We start from the raw sequence: 18,317 nt of genomic DNA on the forward strand, positions 1-18,317 counted from the left end.
AAGCATAGGATATCCCTCACAACCCCACCCAAACGGTAACCCCAGTTCAGTAGACGTGACCGCCAGGCATGATGCATTGGAATACAACGCTGTGAGGCCAGACGCCACTTCCCGAGTTCCAACCCCCCAACAGAAACGCCGCCACAGTGTGGCGCAGAAACTTAGCCCTTCATCAGCAGCGGAGACCCTCCCTGCATGGTACCCGCCATAACACCTGGGGCGTTAGAGGCATCCGAGGTGCGATCCCAACCACCATGATGAGCAAGAACACCTTCCAAAAAACCACAACTCCACCCCCTGGACCCCTCGGGTTGACACCCCCATCACTATCACAAAGCATCCATATACTTATCACATAGAGGCGCCAAGGAGAGTTCAGTCCTGTTCATCCAACTATCCCCCGCTGCCTCGTCAAGCAGCTGCTGCCCCGGACTGTGACGCTGCTCTCTTAACCACTCCTTTAGCACCTTCTGGAGGGCCTTTTGGTCCGTGAAGATGTGGGATCGGTCCTGTCGGTTGACACGCAGTTTTGCCGGGTAAAGCCTAGCATAATCCACACCAAGGTCACATAGCTGTTCTTTCATTGGGGCAAACTGTCGGCTTGCCTCCTGGACCCGGATTGTGAAGTCCGGGAATAGCGAGATCGCGGAGCCTTCAAACCCCAATGGCTGCTTCCCTCTAGCCAGCTTGAGCGCCACATCCCAATCATGATAGTTGAGCAGTTTTGCAATGATCGGGGGAGGAGGCGCCCCCAAGGGTGTCTGGGGTCCCAGGGAATGGTGCGCTCTCTCTACCACGAACATGGCGGAGAATGAGTCCTCGCCCAACAGCGTCTTCAGAAGCTTCTCCGTGAATTGCTCCATATTACCCGTGTGAGTGTCTCCGGCAGTCCCGTAATTCTTAGGTTGTAGCACCAAGACCGTGCCTCCAAGTCTTCAGTTTTGTCTTCCAAAACCCGCAACACCCTGTCAAGTTGTTTATGTTCAGAGTCAAGGGCGGTGTGTGCTTCCCCCGCCTCCGTCAGCCTCCGTTCCGACATGTTTAATATCTCCGCGTGCTTGTCAAGTCTACGGTCCATTCTGTAGGATAATGCATCCATATAAGTGCCAAGGGTTGAGATACCATTGCCAACAGCAGGTTGAGGATATCCTGATGCAAGTCTTCTGTAGGCTGCTCCTGCATTCTGGAGGCGTCTTCAGCAGATGTGTCTCGAGATTTAGACTTTTTTTGCTTGAACGATCGCTTTGGTTGCTCCCTGTCCTCTCTCCCCATCCTGGCCTCCAGCGGGTCGCAAGAGCGACACAACTACAACGCACTAGGGGTTCGGCACTGCAGGAAAGGCGTCAGCTCGTTATGATCAGCCTGCGCCCCAATGAAACAACCCAGGTAGCTCCGCAAGACAAAGGGAGTGGCAACCAGTAGCACAGAGAGAGCGCAAACTTCGAGGGGGCGGGTTCAGGCCTTCAGCGCAAGGCACCAGGATCATGGGGCAGATCGTGTGTTCCTATAGAGATCTTCTTAGGCAGGCTCCTCAGCACTATATAGCTCGGGTAAAAGCAGCTCCAACTGCAACCAATTAAAGCATGGCAACCACACACTCTGGGAGTACAGGGCAATCGGAGGGCCCCCGAACCGCAGCCGGCAGCTAAGACGGGTCCAGGCTGCTCCCCCAGCTGAGGCTCAACAATCTCAGCCTCGCACAGCAAAGAAAGCGTCCCAGCAGGAAGCCCTAGCTCCCGAAGTCAAACGATGACGTAAGAGATTTCCACACACCAGGCAAGCAGAACCCTGAGAGCGGGCACCGCTCCCAGCGCACCACACAGCCACCAAGAAAGATTTACAAGGAGCACCGCAACAAAGCTGATCGGCCACCTCCTATGTGCAGGCCAGGGGCATCCAAGTCACTCAGTAGACAAGATGGCGGCCCTGCACACACCGTAAAATCAAAGGTCCCCGGAGCAGCGTCACCCAGTATTGCTGAGGGAGCCGCCGCAGATAAGTGCCGCTGTAGGTCCACAGTGCAACCAAGGAGTCACAGGAGGGCCGCGCAACTCCAAGGATACAGCGTGCGAGACCCACCTCTGTTCGTTACGGGTTTCCGTCACTGGTTGAGTGCAATACGACGATGCTCTTTCTCGGGCTGCGTCGCGATCCGTGTGGCAACCAAGCTTTAATTGCCACACACCATGGGGCACCGGTAGTGTGGGTAGGGGCGAGGGTTACCGGTGTGCGTGTGACAGCGCTCCGCACACGCCCCCGGCACTCGCGGAGCCGCAGACTCCGGCGCGCTCCTTTTCCCGCACCAACTAGAGACCAGTGCTTGTGGCCTAGCCAGGCCTGCCAGGTAAAGCTCATTTTCTCCGTGCAGGGAGGTCGTACAGTAGCCGGGGGCACACGAGGTCGTAGCTGTGGCATTCCGGTGACCAGGAACTGCTGTCCCTGGTATCACAATCGATGTAGCTGCAGTATAATGAGCGGATATTGCGACAGTGTTTAAGAGCTCCCGGCTCAAGTGGCCATCTCGGTCGCGAGCAAGCTCTGCCCCCTCATACATGCATATTAATCAGACAATTGACTACTGTAGTACTTAGAAGAGTTTTGAAAATGTACCTAGAGAGAACTAAAGATTTTAGAAAAACAGCATCTTTTTTCAATTCTGGACATATATGGATGACATTAGCTACTACAAAACTATTTATCTCAAAATGGATAGTTCCCTACATTTTTTGTTTGAAGTCTCAAACATCTTTGTCTGATCTAACTCAGGCTTACCCCACTAGCAGCAAGACTGCTGTTAGTGGTTTATTGTAGAACATCCCAATTGCAAACAAGTGCAAGGCAGCCACCTGGAATTTGATTCACACTTTTTCAGACACAGACTTCAGTCAGACTTCAAGGCTGTCACCAAGTAGGCCGGCTTAATTAAGGTCTTCTCTACAGCTCCAGAAGATCTTAGGCCCAGACAATTAATGATGTTCAGGATGCAGCAATTTATAGGCCTCTCATATGTGTATGCCCTTTGATGAGCAAACTCTGCTTCAGAGTGCTTTAAGGAAAGTAGTGCTTTGGCACGTTCCTTGTGTCTGTTGCCCCTATCAAAGTTTCACAAAAACGTTGAAGTTCAGAGGCTAGTCCAGAAGTTTGGCATATAGGCAGCGGCAGTTGCCTCAACCATTACAGCCGTCACCCCAGTCCTTTCGATACTTAGAACGTGGGTCTGCCAGCCAAGTAGAGCACAGGCCAGCAGAAGCATCATCATGTGCACTCAGTGAGCACGATCCATCATTTTCTCCCAGGGTGGCGATCCATCACGTCTGACAGATAGGTCTTACAAAATGACTATGCCCTGAGTTTTCTTGTTGCCGCACCATACATTCCCTTCCCCTATACTCACACACCAGAGTGGATTTCAGACGAGCACCTGTTTATTCTTCTGAAAGATGAGGGTGGGTACTCTCTTTTGTGAACACCCTCAGGTGTTCACAAATTTGGTATCGGTGGTCGAAGCCCACCTTCGGAGGTAGGGGATATCAGTCTTCCAGCCTACCTCGATGACTGGCCTTTGAAGGTGGGCTCTCCACAGTCATTCATAGACTACCTCCAGATGATGTCAAACCTACTGACATCACTGGGGTTCGCTATCAACAAGCCAAAGTCTTGCAGCTTTCCTCTACACAGTGCAGTTCAGGACCTTCCATCCGCTGCTATAAGTCCAGAACATTTGGGCTATGATCTAGATGTTTCAGTCTCACACTTGGTTGATTGTGAAGGCAGCTCTAAGGCTACTTGGCATCTTAGCCTCCTGCATCCTCCTTGTCAGCTACATAGATGGCACATGTGTGTTCTGCAAAGGAATCTGAAATGACTGTGGTCCCAGCGTCAAGGACATCTGACATGTTATTCAGGTCTCAGAGGAAAAGGCTCACTATCTGCAGTGGTGACCGATTGTGACGGTGTCCCGGTGTCCCCCCCCCCAGGATACTGTCCCCCTGCGCCTTTACCTCTTCCCGGGGTCGTCCACACGGACTCAGGCCGGTCAAATCCTCGGGTCCGCCCCCGAACCGGAACAATAACAGTGACCCACAGTCCCCCGCCTCTCTCTCCAATACAGGAGCCAATCACGGACCTGCAAGCACCGGAAGCACTACGCCGTGAACCCGGAAGTCCCGCCTCGGAGGTAGCGTCGGAACTAGTGAAAAGCCAGTCGACCAGTGGAATCAGCGTCGGAGAATCGTGGCAGGATACTCAGGCTGGAGCGGGAGACGGAGGAGACGAGTCAACCGAAGTAGACGAGTGGTCGGAGGAGTGGTGGAACCCTTAAGGAGGAAGCTGAAGAGCGGCCGTAGCTCACCTGGAGAGCTACGGCAGACCGCGTGAGTACCTTTAACCGCCCCTGGAGCGCGCTAGGTGCTCTCTGTATATATTGTACATAGTCTCCGCACTTATAGGCACTAATCACTGTGAATAAGCACTGTAACGTTTTTGTACAGCATCTTCACCGTGCACTGTCCCGGTCCTCGTCACGTCCTGAACACCCTTTCTCATTCACTATCTTTGTCCTTGCCTGCCGTCCTTCTTCCCCGTTCCCTCCTTCCCTCACCGCCATCCGCTCCGCCCTTTCACCTCCCGGTGTTGGTAGTGGCGTACTTGCCGAGTCCCTGTTCGGACTAACGGTCTCTCTCTCTCTTCTTGCCCTCCGAGGTCCCTCCACCAGCAGCAACGACCAGGAGCCCGGCAAGGACCATCTGAAGAGAGCTACGCCCCACAGACGCCAAATCCGAAGATCAGAAGACCGCTGTATTCACGTCTTGCGTGACTGTTGTACTACAAATAAAAACCCTAAATATAGCACACTATCTTCGGCCTCCTTGCCTGCTTTACCGGCCCGCGGACACCCCACGACCACATCTGGTGTCAGAAGTGGGATCTGCCGGTAGCATGGAGGCCGTCATGAAGAGAATGGCCGAATCCCAGGAGCAGCTGGGAAAACTTATGGAACAATTCCTGAAAACAGCCGAAGACGACAGGGGCCAGCTCCATGACGTCCTAAAAGGGCATGGTACAGTGCAGGAACAAGCATTGGGGAAATTGACTGACGTTCTGGGACAACCAAGACCCATGACCTCCCTCCCTTCCGTGGTGTTACAGAAATATGTCCCCGGCGAAGACCCTGATTACTTCTTTACTAATTTCGAGAGATTGTCCCAAGCCGCGAACTGGCCTGTGGATCGGTGGGGCCAGTACCTGGGTCCCCTGCTTACAGGAGACCTGCAGGCCGCATACCAGCAGGCCAACATCCAAGGCACCACACCGTATCCGGACATTAAGAAGTGCATCCTTGAACGTTTGGGAGTGGACGACGATACGTATAGGATGAAACTCAGACAGACCAAAGAAGGGCCCCAAGAAAATCCCCGTGCCCTGTCCTTCCGGATCAGGGATCTTGTCAACCGGTGGCTCAAACCGGAGGCAGCCACAAAAGAGGACATCATTGAAAAGATCTGTCTTGAACAGTTCCTAAACTCCCTTCATCCCGCCACGCAGAGATGGGTGCGGCAACACACCCGGCTCACCCTGGAGACGGCTGTGGAAATCGCTTGTGCGTATGGACGGGCTCAGGACCTGCATCGTGGCAAGGATGAAACCCCACACAGGCCCCACCCCTCCACCACCAACCGTTTCCCCAGGCCTCCTCAACCCCGAAGACAAGAACCGGCTCCTCTCTTACCCTCCCCCATCCTATACCGTCCTCCCAACCCTGGACCACAATGTTACCAATGTGGGAACTACGGACACATAGCCCGCACGTGTCCCCAAAAGGAGGTACCTATGGAAATCGGAATGGTACGGAATTACGTCTGCAACACGCCCGGGGCTGCTCCCCCTCCGTTTCATTGTCCCGTGGACATCGATGGACAGGAGATCCTGGCCCTCGCAGACACCGGGTGTCGTCAAAGCGTCCTCCGTCCACAGGACCTGGTTCTCCACCAGAAGACCCCAACAGGAACAGTGGCCATCCAGTGCGTGCACGGCGACACGAAAAGTTACCCCACCACGCGGGTTCGGGTACAGCACCCCGGCGATACAGGAACTGACCTCACGGTTGGTCTCATACCAGCTCTACCGGAACAGGCAATCCTGGGGAGCGACTACCCCGGCCTCCCGACGCTACTCCAGGACACAACGGATTCCCTGGCCCAGTGGTGGAAGGAGGCCCCCTACCCCCAGACACCGACCGGTACACCTACGGAACCGAAACCCCACAAAAGCAAGAGACAGAAAAGACAGGAGAAGACGTCATATGCCTCTGCGTATCCCGTTGCAGTGGACGAACACCCATGGCAAACGGACCAAGAGTTCCGCGGGGCTCAACAGGAGGATCCGCTCCTACAAGAAGCCTGGGGAAGAGCCCTAGAAAACGAAGACCCTACACAAGTAGGTCCATATTTCTTTAAGAAAAGGGGTTTGCTGTACAGAAAGGGTGGTCCACAACAACCTCCTCAATTGTTGATTCCTGGCCCCTTCAGGGACAAAGTCCTTTTTCTGGCCCACAGCCACCTATTGGGTGGACATTTCGGGGATGAAAAAACTAGCCAAACGGTCCTCGACCGCTTTTACTGGCCTGGGATTTATCAGCATATAAAAACATATTGCCGCGAATGCGCTATATGTCAAAAGAACAGTCGATACAGACCCCCTAGGGTACCCCTGTGTCCCTTGCCCCTCATCGACATACCGTTTAGCCGGGTGGGAATGGACATTATAGGGCCCCTTTTGCCCTCCCGAAGCGGTTGCCGATACGCACTCGTCATCGTGGACTATGCCACACGCTTCCCGGAAGCCTTTCCACTACGCCAGCCCACAGCCCAGAACATCGCCAAAGCACTCATCACTCTGTTTTCCCGTGTAGGCTTCCCCCGTGAGATCCTCACGGATCAGGGCACGCCCTTTGTTTCTGCCCTGATGAAACAGGTCTGCTCAAGGCTAGGGATCAAGCAAATCAGGACCTCAGCCTACCACCCCCAAACCGATGGCTTGGTCGAACGCTACAATGCCACCTTAAAGCAGACCCTCAAGAAGATGTTGGGACTGGAGGCTAAGCGGTGGGAGGAACTCCTCCCGCTCGCCCTTTTTGCCATCCGGTGTAAACCCCAGAGCAGTACGGGTTACTCCCCATACGAGTTGCTATATGGTAGACCTCCTCGTACCCTGCTGGAGATGGCACAGGAAGCCTGGGAGGCAGACCCGGACCGCACTCGACCATTACCTGAATACGTCAACAACTTAAAGACCCATCTAGCCCAGATTAGAGACATAGTCACACAAAACATGGAAAAAGCCCAAGACAACCAAAAAAAACAGTACGATAAGGGCACCAAGAATAGGGCATTTTCCGTTGGAGACCTGGTCCTCCTGATGATGCCCTCTTCCGACCAGAAACTCCTGGGTCAGTGGCAAGGACCCTACGCCGTCCTACGGCAGGTGACCCCGGTCACTTATGAGATCGAACTAGACCCCGCTAAAGGCACGGCCCAGATCTACCACGTGAACCATCTGAAGAAATGGGAGGGACCCCGTCCTGTCCTGGTGGGACACCGTCGCCCGGTTCCCTTTCCCTTTGACCCCTGTCTAGACCCTGCCCTGAGCCCGGAACAAATCCTTGCCCTCCACAAAGCCCTGTCTCCCGTAAAGACGGTCTTCTCATCGTTCCCCGGAAGGACCACCGTCACCAAACACGCAATAGACACTGAACCAGGGAAAGTGGTGAGGTTGCGTCCATACCGTGTCCCAGAAGCACGAAGGGCTGTCATAAGAAGAGAAATCGAAGACATGTTAAAAATGGGAATCATTGAACCATCGATCAGCGAGTGGAACTCCCCGATAGTTTTGGTGCCCAAACCTGACGGGTCAGTCAGGTTCTGCATAGACTTCCGCGAAGTGAACAAAGTGTCCAGATTCGACACATACCCCTTGCCGAGAGTAGACGAAATGGTCGAACGGATAGGGAAGGCCAAATACATCTCCACCCTCGACCTCTGCAAGGGTTATTGGCAGATTCCCCTCCGAGACCAAGACAAGAAAAAGACAGCCTTCTCCACCCCGGAGGGGCTGTTCCAATTCATCGTCATGCCTTTTGGACTCCACGGGGCCCCCGCCACCTTTCAGCGCGCAATGAATCAGGTCCTGCGGCCACACATAGACTATGCAGGAGCCTACCTCGATGACATCGTCATCTACAGCGACAGCTGGGAACAACACCTCGTCCACTTACACGACGTTGTCTCTTCCTTGGGCTTCTTTGGCTTTTCCATTAACCCCGCCAAAACCACCCTGGGTGCCCAAACCGTCCAGTACCTGGGGTTCCTGTTGGGCGAAGGGCTGATCAGACCCCAGAAATCCAAAACCGAAGCCATAGAGACCCTTCCCTTTCCAAGAACGAAAAAGGATCTCCGTGCATTTCTCGGGCTCCTAGGATATTACAGGAGGTTCGTGCCCAACTTCTCACAGAGAGCCGCCCCTCTTACGGACCTTCTCAAAAAAACTACCAACACCGAGCACGCCCTAGCCCAGCCTAACCCCCTCATGTGGCAGGCGTTCACTGACCTGAAGGGAGCCCTAACCTCCAGTCCTGTTCTAGTGAGTCCTGACTACACCCGGCCCTTCATTCTCCAGACAGACGCCTCCGACCAGGGATTAGGGGCAGTCCTGTCACAAAAGGACGAGCAAGGGAACGAAAAACCCATTTTATACCTGAGCCGAAAACTGTTCCCCAGAGAACTTAACTATGCGGTAGTAGAGAAAGAGGCCCTTGCCATCAAATGGGCTATCGAAACGCTGAGGTACTACCTGGAGGGCCGTGACTTTACGATATATACGGACCATGCCCCCTTGGAGTGGATGGCCCGGAACAAAGGACACAACGACCGGGTCCTCCGCTGGTTCCTTTCTCTCCAGCCCTTCCACTTCCATACCCAACATCGAAAAGGGTCCGAACAAGGCAACGCTGATTTCTTGTCACGGTATCCCCTCTCGCCCTCTCCGACCCGTACAAGAAGGACAGCTAGGGGAAGGGGATGTGACGGTGTCCCGGTGTCCCCCCCCCAGGATACTGTCCCCCTGCGCCTTTACCTCTTCCCGGGGTCGTCCACACGGACTCAGGCCGGTCAAATCCTCGGGTCCGCCCCCGAACCGGAACAATAACAGTGACCCACAGTCCCCCGCCTCTCTCTCCAATACAGGAGCCAATCACGGACCTGCAAGCACCGGAAGCACTACGCCGTGAACCCGGAAGTCCCGCCTCGGAGGTAGCGTCGGAACTAGTGAAAAGCCAGTCGACCAGTGGAATCAGCGTCGGAGAATCGTGGCAGGATACTCAGGCTGGAGCGGGAGACGGAGGAGACGAGTCAACCGAAGTAGACGAGTGGTCGGAGGAGTGGTGGAACCCTTAAGGAGGAAGCTGAAGAGCGGCCGTAGCTCACCTGGAGAGCTACGGCAGACCGCGTGAGTACCTTTAACCGCCCCTGGAGCGTTCTAGGTGCTCTCTGTATATATTGTACATAGTCTCCGCACTTATAGGCACTAATCACTGTGAATAAGCACTGTAACGTTTTTGTACAGCATCTTCACCGTGCACTGTCCCGGTCCTCGTCACGTCCTGAACACCCTTTCTCATTCACTATCTTTGTCCTTGCCTGCCGTCCTTCTTCCCCGTTCCCTCCTTCCCTCACCGCCATCCGCTCCGCCCTTTCACCTCCCGGTGTTGGTAGTGGCGTACTTGCCGAGTCCCTGTTCGGACTAACGGTCTCTCTCTCTCTTCTTGCCCTCCGAGGTCCCTCCACCAGCAGCAACGACCAGGAGCCCGGCAAGGACCATCTGAAGAGAGCTACGCCCCACAGACGCCAAATCCGAAGATCAGAAGACCGCTGTATTCACGTCTTGCGTGACTGTTGTACTACAAATAAAAACCCTAAATATAGCACACTATCTTCGGCCTCCTTGCCTGCTTTACCGGCCCGCGGACACCCCACGACCACACCGATCTAACAGAATTGATCCAGCAGCAAACCCCTTCCCCACCCAACGCTGACAGTGGCGGCATACTTGTCTTTGCTTAGCTAGGGAGGTCATCTATGGGAAGTGCCTTACAGAGGACCAGCTCAAAATGTCAAGTCAAGTCAAGTCAGAGAATTTATATAGCGCACTACCTACCCAGAGGGTCTCAAGGCGCTTGAGGGGGGGTGGGGGAATTACTTGTCAAATATCCACGTTTTAAGTTGCTTTCTGAATGCTAGGTGGTTCTGGGTAAGGCGAAGGTAAGTGGGAAGTGAGTTCCAGGTTTTAGCTGCCAGGTAGGAGAAGGATCTACCTCCCATGGTGGTTTTGTTGATGCGGGGTACAGTGGCAAGGGCTTGGTTGGATGATCGTAGCTGGCGGGAGGGGGTGTAGAAGGACATTCGTGTGTTGAGGCATTCTGGTCCGATTTCGTAGAGTGCTTTGTGTGCGTGGGTTAGGAGCCGGAAAGTGATCCTCTTATTGACGGGAAGCCAGTGGAGGTTTTTCAGGTGACCAGAGATATGTTCTTTACGCGGGATGTCTAATATGAGCCTGGCTGAGGCGTTTTGGATTCGTTGGAGTTTTTTCTGGAGTTTAGCGGTAGTACCGGCGTAGAGGGTGTTTCCATAGTCCAGTCGGCTCGAGACCAGAGCGTGGGTGACCGTTTTCCTAGTTTCGGTGGTGATCCAACGAAATGTTTTTTTGAGCATGCGAAGAATGTTGAAGCAGGAAGAGGAGACAGCGTTGACTTGTCTGTTCATTGAAAGTGAGGAATCCAGGATGATGCCCAGGTTCCGTGCGTGGTCTGTCGGGATGGGTGCTTTTCCAAGGGCTTCTGGCCACCAAGAGTCGTCCCATGCGGAGGTGGAGGTACCTAAGATGAGGACTTCTGTTTTATCTGAGTTCAGTTTCAGACGGTTGTGTTTCATCCATTCGGCTACTTCTTTCATTCCTTCGCGTAGGTTAGTTTTGGCGGTGCTAGGGTCCTTGGTGAGAGATAGGATCAGTTGAGTGTCATCCGCGTAGGAGATGATGTTGAGGTTGTGTTGGCGGGCGATGGCCGCGAGGGGGCTCATGTATACGTTGAAAAGGGTGGGGCTGAGTGAAGATCCTTGTGGTACGCCGCAGATGACTTCAGTGGCCTCTGACTTGAATGGTGGAAGGCGGACTCTCTGGGTTCTTCCGGTGAGGAACGAGGTGATCCATTCCAGAGCTTTTCCTTGGATTCCGATGTTTCTGAGGCGTTGTAACAGGGTGCTATGGCAGACTGTGTCAAAGGCTGCGGAGAGGTCGAGGGGGATGAGGGCGACTGTGTCTCCATTGTCCAGTAGAGTTCGGATGTCGTCTGTTGCTACGATGAGGGCGGTCTCAGTGCTGTGTTTTGCCCGGAAGCCGGACTGTGAGGAGTCGAGGGATTTGTTGGCTTCGAGGAAGGCGGCGAGCTGGTTGTTGACAGCTTTCTCGATGACTTTGGCCGGGAATGGAAGGAGCGAGATGGGGCGGTAATTTTTGAGTTCGGTGGGGTCCGCTGTGGGTTTTTTCAGAAGGGCGCTGAGTTCAGCGTGTTTCCAGCTTTCCGGGAAGGTGGCGGAGTTGAAGGAGCAGTTGATGACGTCTCGGAGGTGCGGTGCTATGATTGAGTCTGCTTTGTTGAAGATGTGGTGAGGGCATGGGTCTGTGGGGGATCCTGAGTGGATGGAGTTCATCAGGCGGATGGTGTCCTCAGTGGAGATTGGGTTCCAGTCATTAAGGATGTTCGAGGGGGGTGAAGGTCCAGCAGATGGTTGGGTGGGTTGGTCTCCGGGTTGGTCGTCGAAGCTGTTGTGGATGTCTGCAATTTTGTTGTGGAAGAATGAAGCTAGGGAGTCGCAGAGGGCTTGAGAGGGGGTGATGTCGTTAGAGTTGGCCGAGGGATTGGTAAGATCCTTGACGATGTTGAAAAGTTCCTTGCTGTTGTGGGCGTTGTTATCTAGTCGGTCCTTGAAGGCGGTTTTCTTGGCCTTTCGGATCAGTTGGTGGTGTATGCGGGTGGCGATTTTGAAGGCGTCCTTGGTGCTGGTGGTTGGGTCTTTTTTCCAGGCCTTCTCAAGGGAGCGGCAGAGTTTCTTGGATTTCTTAAGATCATCGTTGAACCATGAGGCCTTCTTGCTGCCAAGTTTGCTTTGTCGTTTTTTCAGTGGTGCTAGGATGTCGGCGCTGTTGGATAACCATAGGGTGAGGTTGGTGGCGGCTTGGTCGGGGTTTGAGGAGTGGGCTGGGGGGTTTAGAAGAAGCGATGAGGAGATCTGGTCGATGGTGATTTTGTTCCAGTTTCTTTGCAGAGTTGGTTGGGGGTGGTTGTTGGGTTTGGGCTTGTTGTAGGTAAAGTAAACGCAGCTGTGGTCAGTCCAGAGGAGAGCCGTAGTGTGGCTGAAGGAGACATGGTTGCTGGAGGTGAAGATAGGGTCGAGAGTGTGACCTGCGATGTGGGTGGGGGAAGTGACCAGTTGTTTAAGTCCGAGGTTGGCGAGGTTGTCCAAAAGGGTGGTGGAGTTGCGGTCGTTGTTCTTTTCAAGGTGAAAATTGAGGTCTCCCAGAAGGATGTAATCTTTGGAGGGGAGCGCGTGTGGGGTGATGAAGTCCGTGATATCCTCACTAAATTGTGCACGGGGTCCCGGTGGCCTGTAAAGGAGGGTGCCTCTGAGTGTGGTATTGGGGTCGGTGTGGATCTGGAAGTGAAGGTGTCCAGAGTTGGCGAGATTGACGTCAGAGCTGGTTGAGATGTGGATGGATTTCTTATGGACGATAGCGATTCCTCCTCCTGTGTGGCCGGTACGGTCCTTGCGTATGATCTTGTAGTTTTCTGGGATGGCAATGGTGATGTCTGGGGCGGAGGAGGCGTTCATCCATGTTTCTGTTAGGAAGGCGACGTCCGGAGAGATGGTCAAAAATCAGTCTGTTGGGAGTTGTGGGCCATTTGTTTTGCTCTGAAGGCCTTCCTGTCATCTGTCAAGGGGAGACAGATACAGGTTCTCTGGAGCAGCGACACCACCATGTAGTATTGAGGCAAGCATGCTGGAATGGGATTCTGTGTCAAGAGGCTCCGCACCTCTTTTGTTGGTTTGAGTGCCAGGGTTTTTCCCTGACCATGAACTACCTGGCAGGGTCCCCTAAAGCCAGTGCTGATGAGCTGAGCAGATGGTGTCTAGCAGATCTCAATTGGCGTCTATATTTCAAGGTGATACGGGGCATATTCCAACAGTGGTAAAAACACTGTGGAGATCTTTGCCACGCCGACAACCCACAATGTTGAAAGTTTTGCATGTCTGAGTTTCTGTAAGAACATGTTAGGAGATGCATCCTGGCTGAAATGAAGCACGGGACTCCTGTATGCCTTATTGTCCGTGCTTCTCATGACTTGAGTCCTGAAAAACATCAAGAGCGACTGGGGCCAGGTAATCCTCGTGGCTCCAGACTAGGCCAGGAGACTGCAGTACATGGAAACTTCTAGGCATGAGCATTATTCTTCTGATCAGGCTACCACTTACCAAGAACCTTGTTGCAGGGCATGGTCCTTAACTATCATCTGCAAAATTTACATGTGCAAAGATTGAGTTGCAGCAACTGGCTGCATTTGATCTACCGCCTGAGGTGGTGAATGTCACCTTAGCTACCAGGTGCCCTTCCACAAAATTCATTTATGCTGGATGCTGGGAAAAATGTGGGGCCTGGTATTGTGGCCTGGGTTCCTTTACAAGGAAAGCTGTCAGACATCCTTTTGTTTGATTTATATTTGGCCCAGCAAGCCTTTACAGTGAGCAATATTAAAGGTTGCTTCTCAGCTTTCTAAGCTTCTCTAGTTTTACTGAACCAACCATTATTGTTTAAATCATCTGTTATGATGAGTTGTTTTTTTTAAAGGTTTGACCAATCAGATCCCTCCCGTGACATTTGTGATGCCACAGTGGGACTGTAACTTGGTGTTGACATTTCTCATGTGTACCCCTTGCAGGGTGATGTGTAAATTGCTTGTTGCGTCTTCTGATTTTGAAGACTGTCTTCCTCATTGCGATTGCATCAGCACTTTGCCTGAGTGAACTCTGGATAAAGTTGATACTGAGTATTTAGGTGACGTTTTTTGAAAACGTTGTGACTCCCTTTAACCTTCGACAATCCATCCCTCTGCCAGCATGATTTACTCCACATTGCCTTTCAAGAAAGGGTAGAGTCTCCATCCATCGGCTTGTACCCCCAAAAGGGCTTTAAGCATCTACATTAATCATACCAAAGATCATCGAATGGACAATCAACTTTTTGTGGGGTTCTCCTAAGCAGAGGATGAGAAGTCAGTCAAGAAGGGGACCCTGTTGAGCTAGATAGTCCTATGTATTAAGATCTGCTAAGATTTGTCCAAAAAGCAGTTACATGAAGGTCTTAGTGTCATTTCAACCAGGACCAAGGCTCCTGCAACTGCATTTACATGAATGGTGGCTGTCCTTGATAACTGACAGGCTGTGACATGGGTGTCGGTGCATATGTTCACAAACAACTGCTGCCTTTACAACCATGTTCAGTGGGAAGGCTATTCCTCCATTTGGTTCTGCAAGAAATGTTGCTAAACTTACATGACAGACCCAACACCCTGAAAGGTACTGCTACAGTATCTATTCTAAGGTGAAGAATCTGCAATTCGAAGTAGCCATCTCAAGCGGGTACTCTATCTAACTGCTAATATCTGACTGCTCTGCTACCATTCTGTTCTGTGGAGTGACCTCTGTTTAACACCTTTAAAAGGCCCAAGTTATTACTCAGTGCACTGTTACCAACAATGGGCCACTTTCTGTCAAAGGGTGTGGAAAGGTAAAAGACAAGCAACTGAAGTGAGTTTGCAGGGTGGTGCTTATATTTGTCGCATTGATTTTGGGGTGGCACAAAGCCACCGTGGAGCTTCATGGTGCCAATTATCAGCACACAGGAGCATTGCTGAAGAACATTTCTGGATAGAGTGACACCTGAGGAGAATTTAAAAGTCAGTAATTGGTGGTTAGGTAGAGTATCCAATACAAAGAGAATTACAGAAGGTAAGTAACCAGTTCTTTTTTTTTTCTTCTAAAAAAAAGATCTGTGGAAGGCAATTTCTTGGGTTCCTTTTCTTAATTGCAAATATTTTTTTTCATGTAGAACAGTTGTTAATTATTAATATATATATTTTTCAAGTACTGTAAGAACCTGCCCTGGAGGGGAAGAATTCAGTGCTTGCTTACTTAAATTAATATTATATAATTTTCTCTTCCACTGGGTTTGCCTACAGGAGATAATCACTGAAAAAATAAGGATCTAGGGGGTATATGCACTTGTACATTAACATTAGATGTGGGTAGGAGTGGGTCCTTCCACTGGGTACAATTGTAGTATCTGGTATGGACATGGGTGAGGCACTAGTCGGTGTTCAGCTACAATATACCTTGGGGTGTGGTTATAGAATAGGTCTTGGCACTGGATATGACTGTAGTATGTTGTACTAGCATGATTGTTAAAGTCATATGCGGATTAAAGTTAAGTTTGAAAGTATAAGTATTTTACAGTTAAGTATAAGCGCTATGTATGTATATATATATATATATATCCAGCTCCGTGGGGTGTCCAACAGACTGTTGGACACCCCACGGAGCTGGATGTATTTGCGGCTGTCCCGCCGCAGGGCGGGCACCACCCCGAAGAAACGGGGGCCACGAGGCTCCTAATAATGAGGGGCTTCGCATATGGGACGTCAAGGCATGGATAAAGCAGCCGTGTTTGCCGGGGCTCATTCCGAGTCTCAAACGACAGAATATTGTTAGCGCAGCCATCTGAGGATCTAATCACGGACTACACCTCCCAGAAGACAACGTGAACGCTTATACAAAGTCGTCCAATCAGGACTCACGATAAGAATTTAAAATACCTGGGAAGGTGGGGCATCACTGCGCTTTGTCCTTCAATCACCCTCTGAGGAAGAATAAGTTCGAAATGCATCAGGGTGTGGACCGCTGTTTTTAAAGGACTGGCTTTACATGACTGCTGTACCGAATAAAGCTTTTGGGGAAAAGCTCCTTGCGTCTGAGTGCTGCCTAATCTGTTGGACACCCCACGGAGCTGGATATATATATATATATATATATATAGAGAGAGAGATATATAGAGAGAGATATATATATATTGTGTGTGTGTACATATATACTGACTTCTTGCAAGAGAAATGGTCGTTGGTTGATATATATGTATATATATGCACGTATATAAAATCCATATATATATATATATATATATATATATATATATATATATATACACACACACACACACAATTCCTTAAAATCCCTCAACCCATACCAACCCTAAAATTACCCTTCCCACCCCAAAGCCTATACCCACCCTAAACTCTAAAATGACTCTTGCCACCCAAAACTCATACCCACCCTAAAATGACCCTTGCCACCCCAAAAGCCATACCCACACCACCCTAAAACCTAAAATTACTCTTGCTACCCAAAAAACCCTACCCACCCTAAAACCTTAAATTACTCTTACCCCCCAAAAGCCCCTACCTACCCTAATACGACCCTTGTCACCCCAAAACCCATGCCCACCCTAAACCCTAAAGTGACCCTTGCCACCCAAAATCCTATACCCACCCACAAATTACCCTTGCCACCCCAAGCCCATGCCCACCCTAAACCCTAAAATTACCATTGCCATCCAAAAACCCACACCCACCCTAAAATTACCCTTGCCACCCCAAAACCCACACCCACCCTAAACCCTAAAATTACCCTTGCCACCCCAAAACCCATACCCACCCTAAAACCTAAAATTACCCATGCCATGCCAAAACTCATACCCACCTTAAAACCTAAAAACTCATACTTACCTAATACTTACATTTGAATAGCATATCCTTTACCATTCTTGTCTTCACAACGAAACTCATTGTAAAGGCATATGCATGGTAAAAATTTGCTTTATAATGGTCATTCATTGTAACAGCATTTGCGTTGGAATGGCACCACGTTGTAATGACCGCGTTGTAATGGTTGTTTCCCAGGCTGCACAGATTAAAAACAGAAGTGAATATAAAAGTCTTCATGACAATCACAAAAGTGCTTAATATGATTTAGTTGCCTAAAATTAATTTACATTTTACAGCAGTGTTTTTTTCATTCTTTTTTTGTCGTTATATTTGTATTATTTGGATTATAGTTAGATGGTCTTCATGCAGTAAATTTCATATACATTAGATCAGGTTCTTTCCATCTATTTTATATAGTAAACTTACACTTTTTATATACGTATGCATATATGTATTTGTGCATATATAATATATATTTAAGAGTGTGTATGTAGTGTGTGTAAAATGCACAGCAAAAGATTAAAACATTGATTCAGGTACCTATTCTGTATTTGGAACCATGCCTAACATGACAGCTGTTGCAGTAGCTGGTTTATAGAAATTAGATGTGGTTGTTGGCATTTGGTGCCACTGCGTCATGTATGCTGCACTAGAACATTGTCTAACATTGCTGGCAATGATTATGCTTGACGTTTCTTCTTGTGAGTGTTCTGGATTGTCAAATCTATAGTTGTGGTGTTAGAATTTGCCTCTTCATTTATGTATGTTCTCCACTCTGTGTTGAAGCTAATTAAGTTTAAGCATGATCCTTACTGGGACAGCGCTACTCTAACCTGGGGGTGATGGGCTAAAGATGAGAAAACAAATAAATATAGTGATGTGCATAGTTGGTGTTAGTGCACATAGAGTAAGTTCCTGGTGTTATTACTGGTCCGGATTCAAAATTCAACTTTGGCTCATTTGTACAGGGCATAAAGTGCAAATGCTTCTTCATTTAATTTCATCTTGCTGTGATATCTTTTTGAGCTGAACTCATATTGAGTCTTTTGATTTCCTCATCAGTTACTAATTCAAATTGTGGATGCTTCTTCTGTGATCACCTGGGATTTTGATGTGTGCAAAGGTGACATAGTCTTTAATATCTACCACTCCAAGAGGGCGCCAGCAGCTCCAAAGAAGGACTCGTTAGCAACACACAGCATCACCGGACCTGGAGGAAACAATGTACAGCTTATAGACAAAGCATGGCAGCTGGGGAGCGACTACAGCATGGTAGAGTCTCCACTGACCTGCAAGGAGGGTGAGAGTGTACAGGTAACTATTCCCTACCCTTATGCCTAAATCTTAACAGCTCATAGTGATTGTAAGTTTAAAAGCATATTTTCAAACTGATGCC

General features: G+C 50.4%; 1 protein-coding gene across 1 annotated transcript in view; it reads left to right on the plus strand.

Moving 5' to 3' along the window:
• SEC14L1 (SEC14 like lipid binding 1) overlaps nucleotides 1-18,317 on the plus strand; it is a 527,341-nt gene that overhangs the window by 433,223 nt on the left and 75,801 nt on the right. Inside the window, exon 15 of the mRNA XM_078654623.1 lies at nucleotides 17,984-18,235. Within this exon, the coding sequence (XP_078510749.1) occupies nucleotides 17,984-18,235 (252 nt within the window). The remainder of the gene's footprint in view (nucleotides 1-17,983; nucleotides 18,236-18,317) is intronic.

The sequence above is a fragment of the Lissotriton helveticus genome, chromosome 7 (genome assembly GCF_964261635.1).
Source record: "Lissotriton helveticus chromosome 7, aLisHel1.1, whole genome shotgun sequence".
Classification (NCBI taxonomy): Eukaryota; Metazoa; Chordata; class Amphibia; order Caudata; family Salamandridae; genus Lissotriton; species Lissotriton helveticus.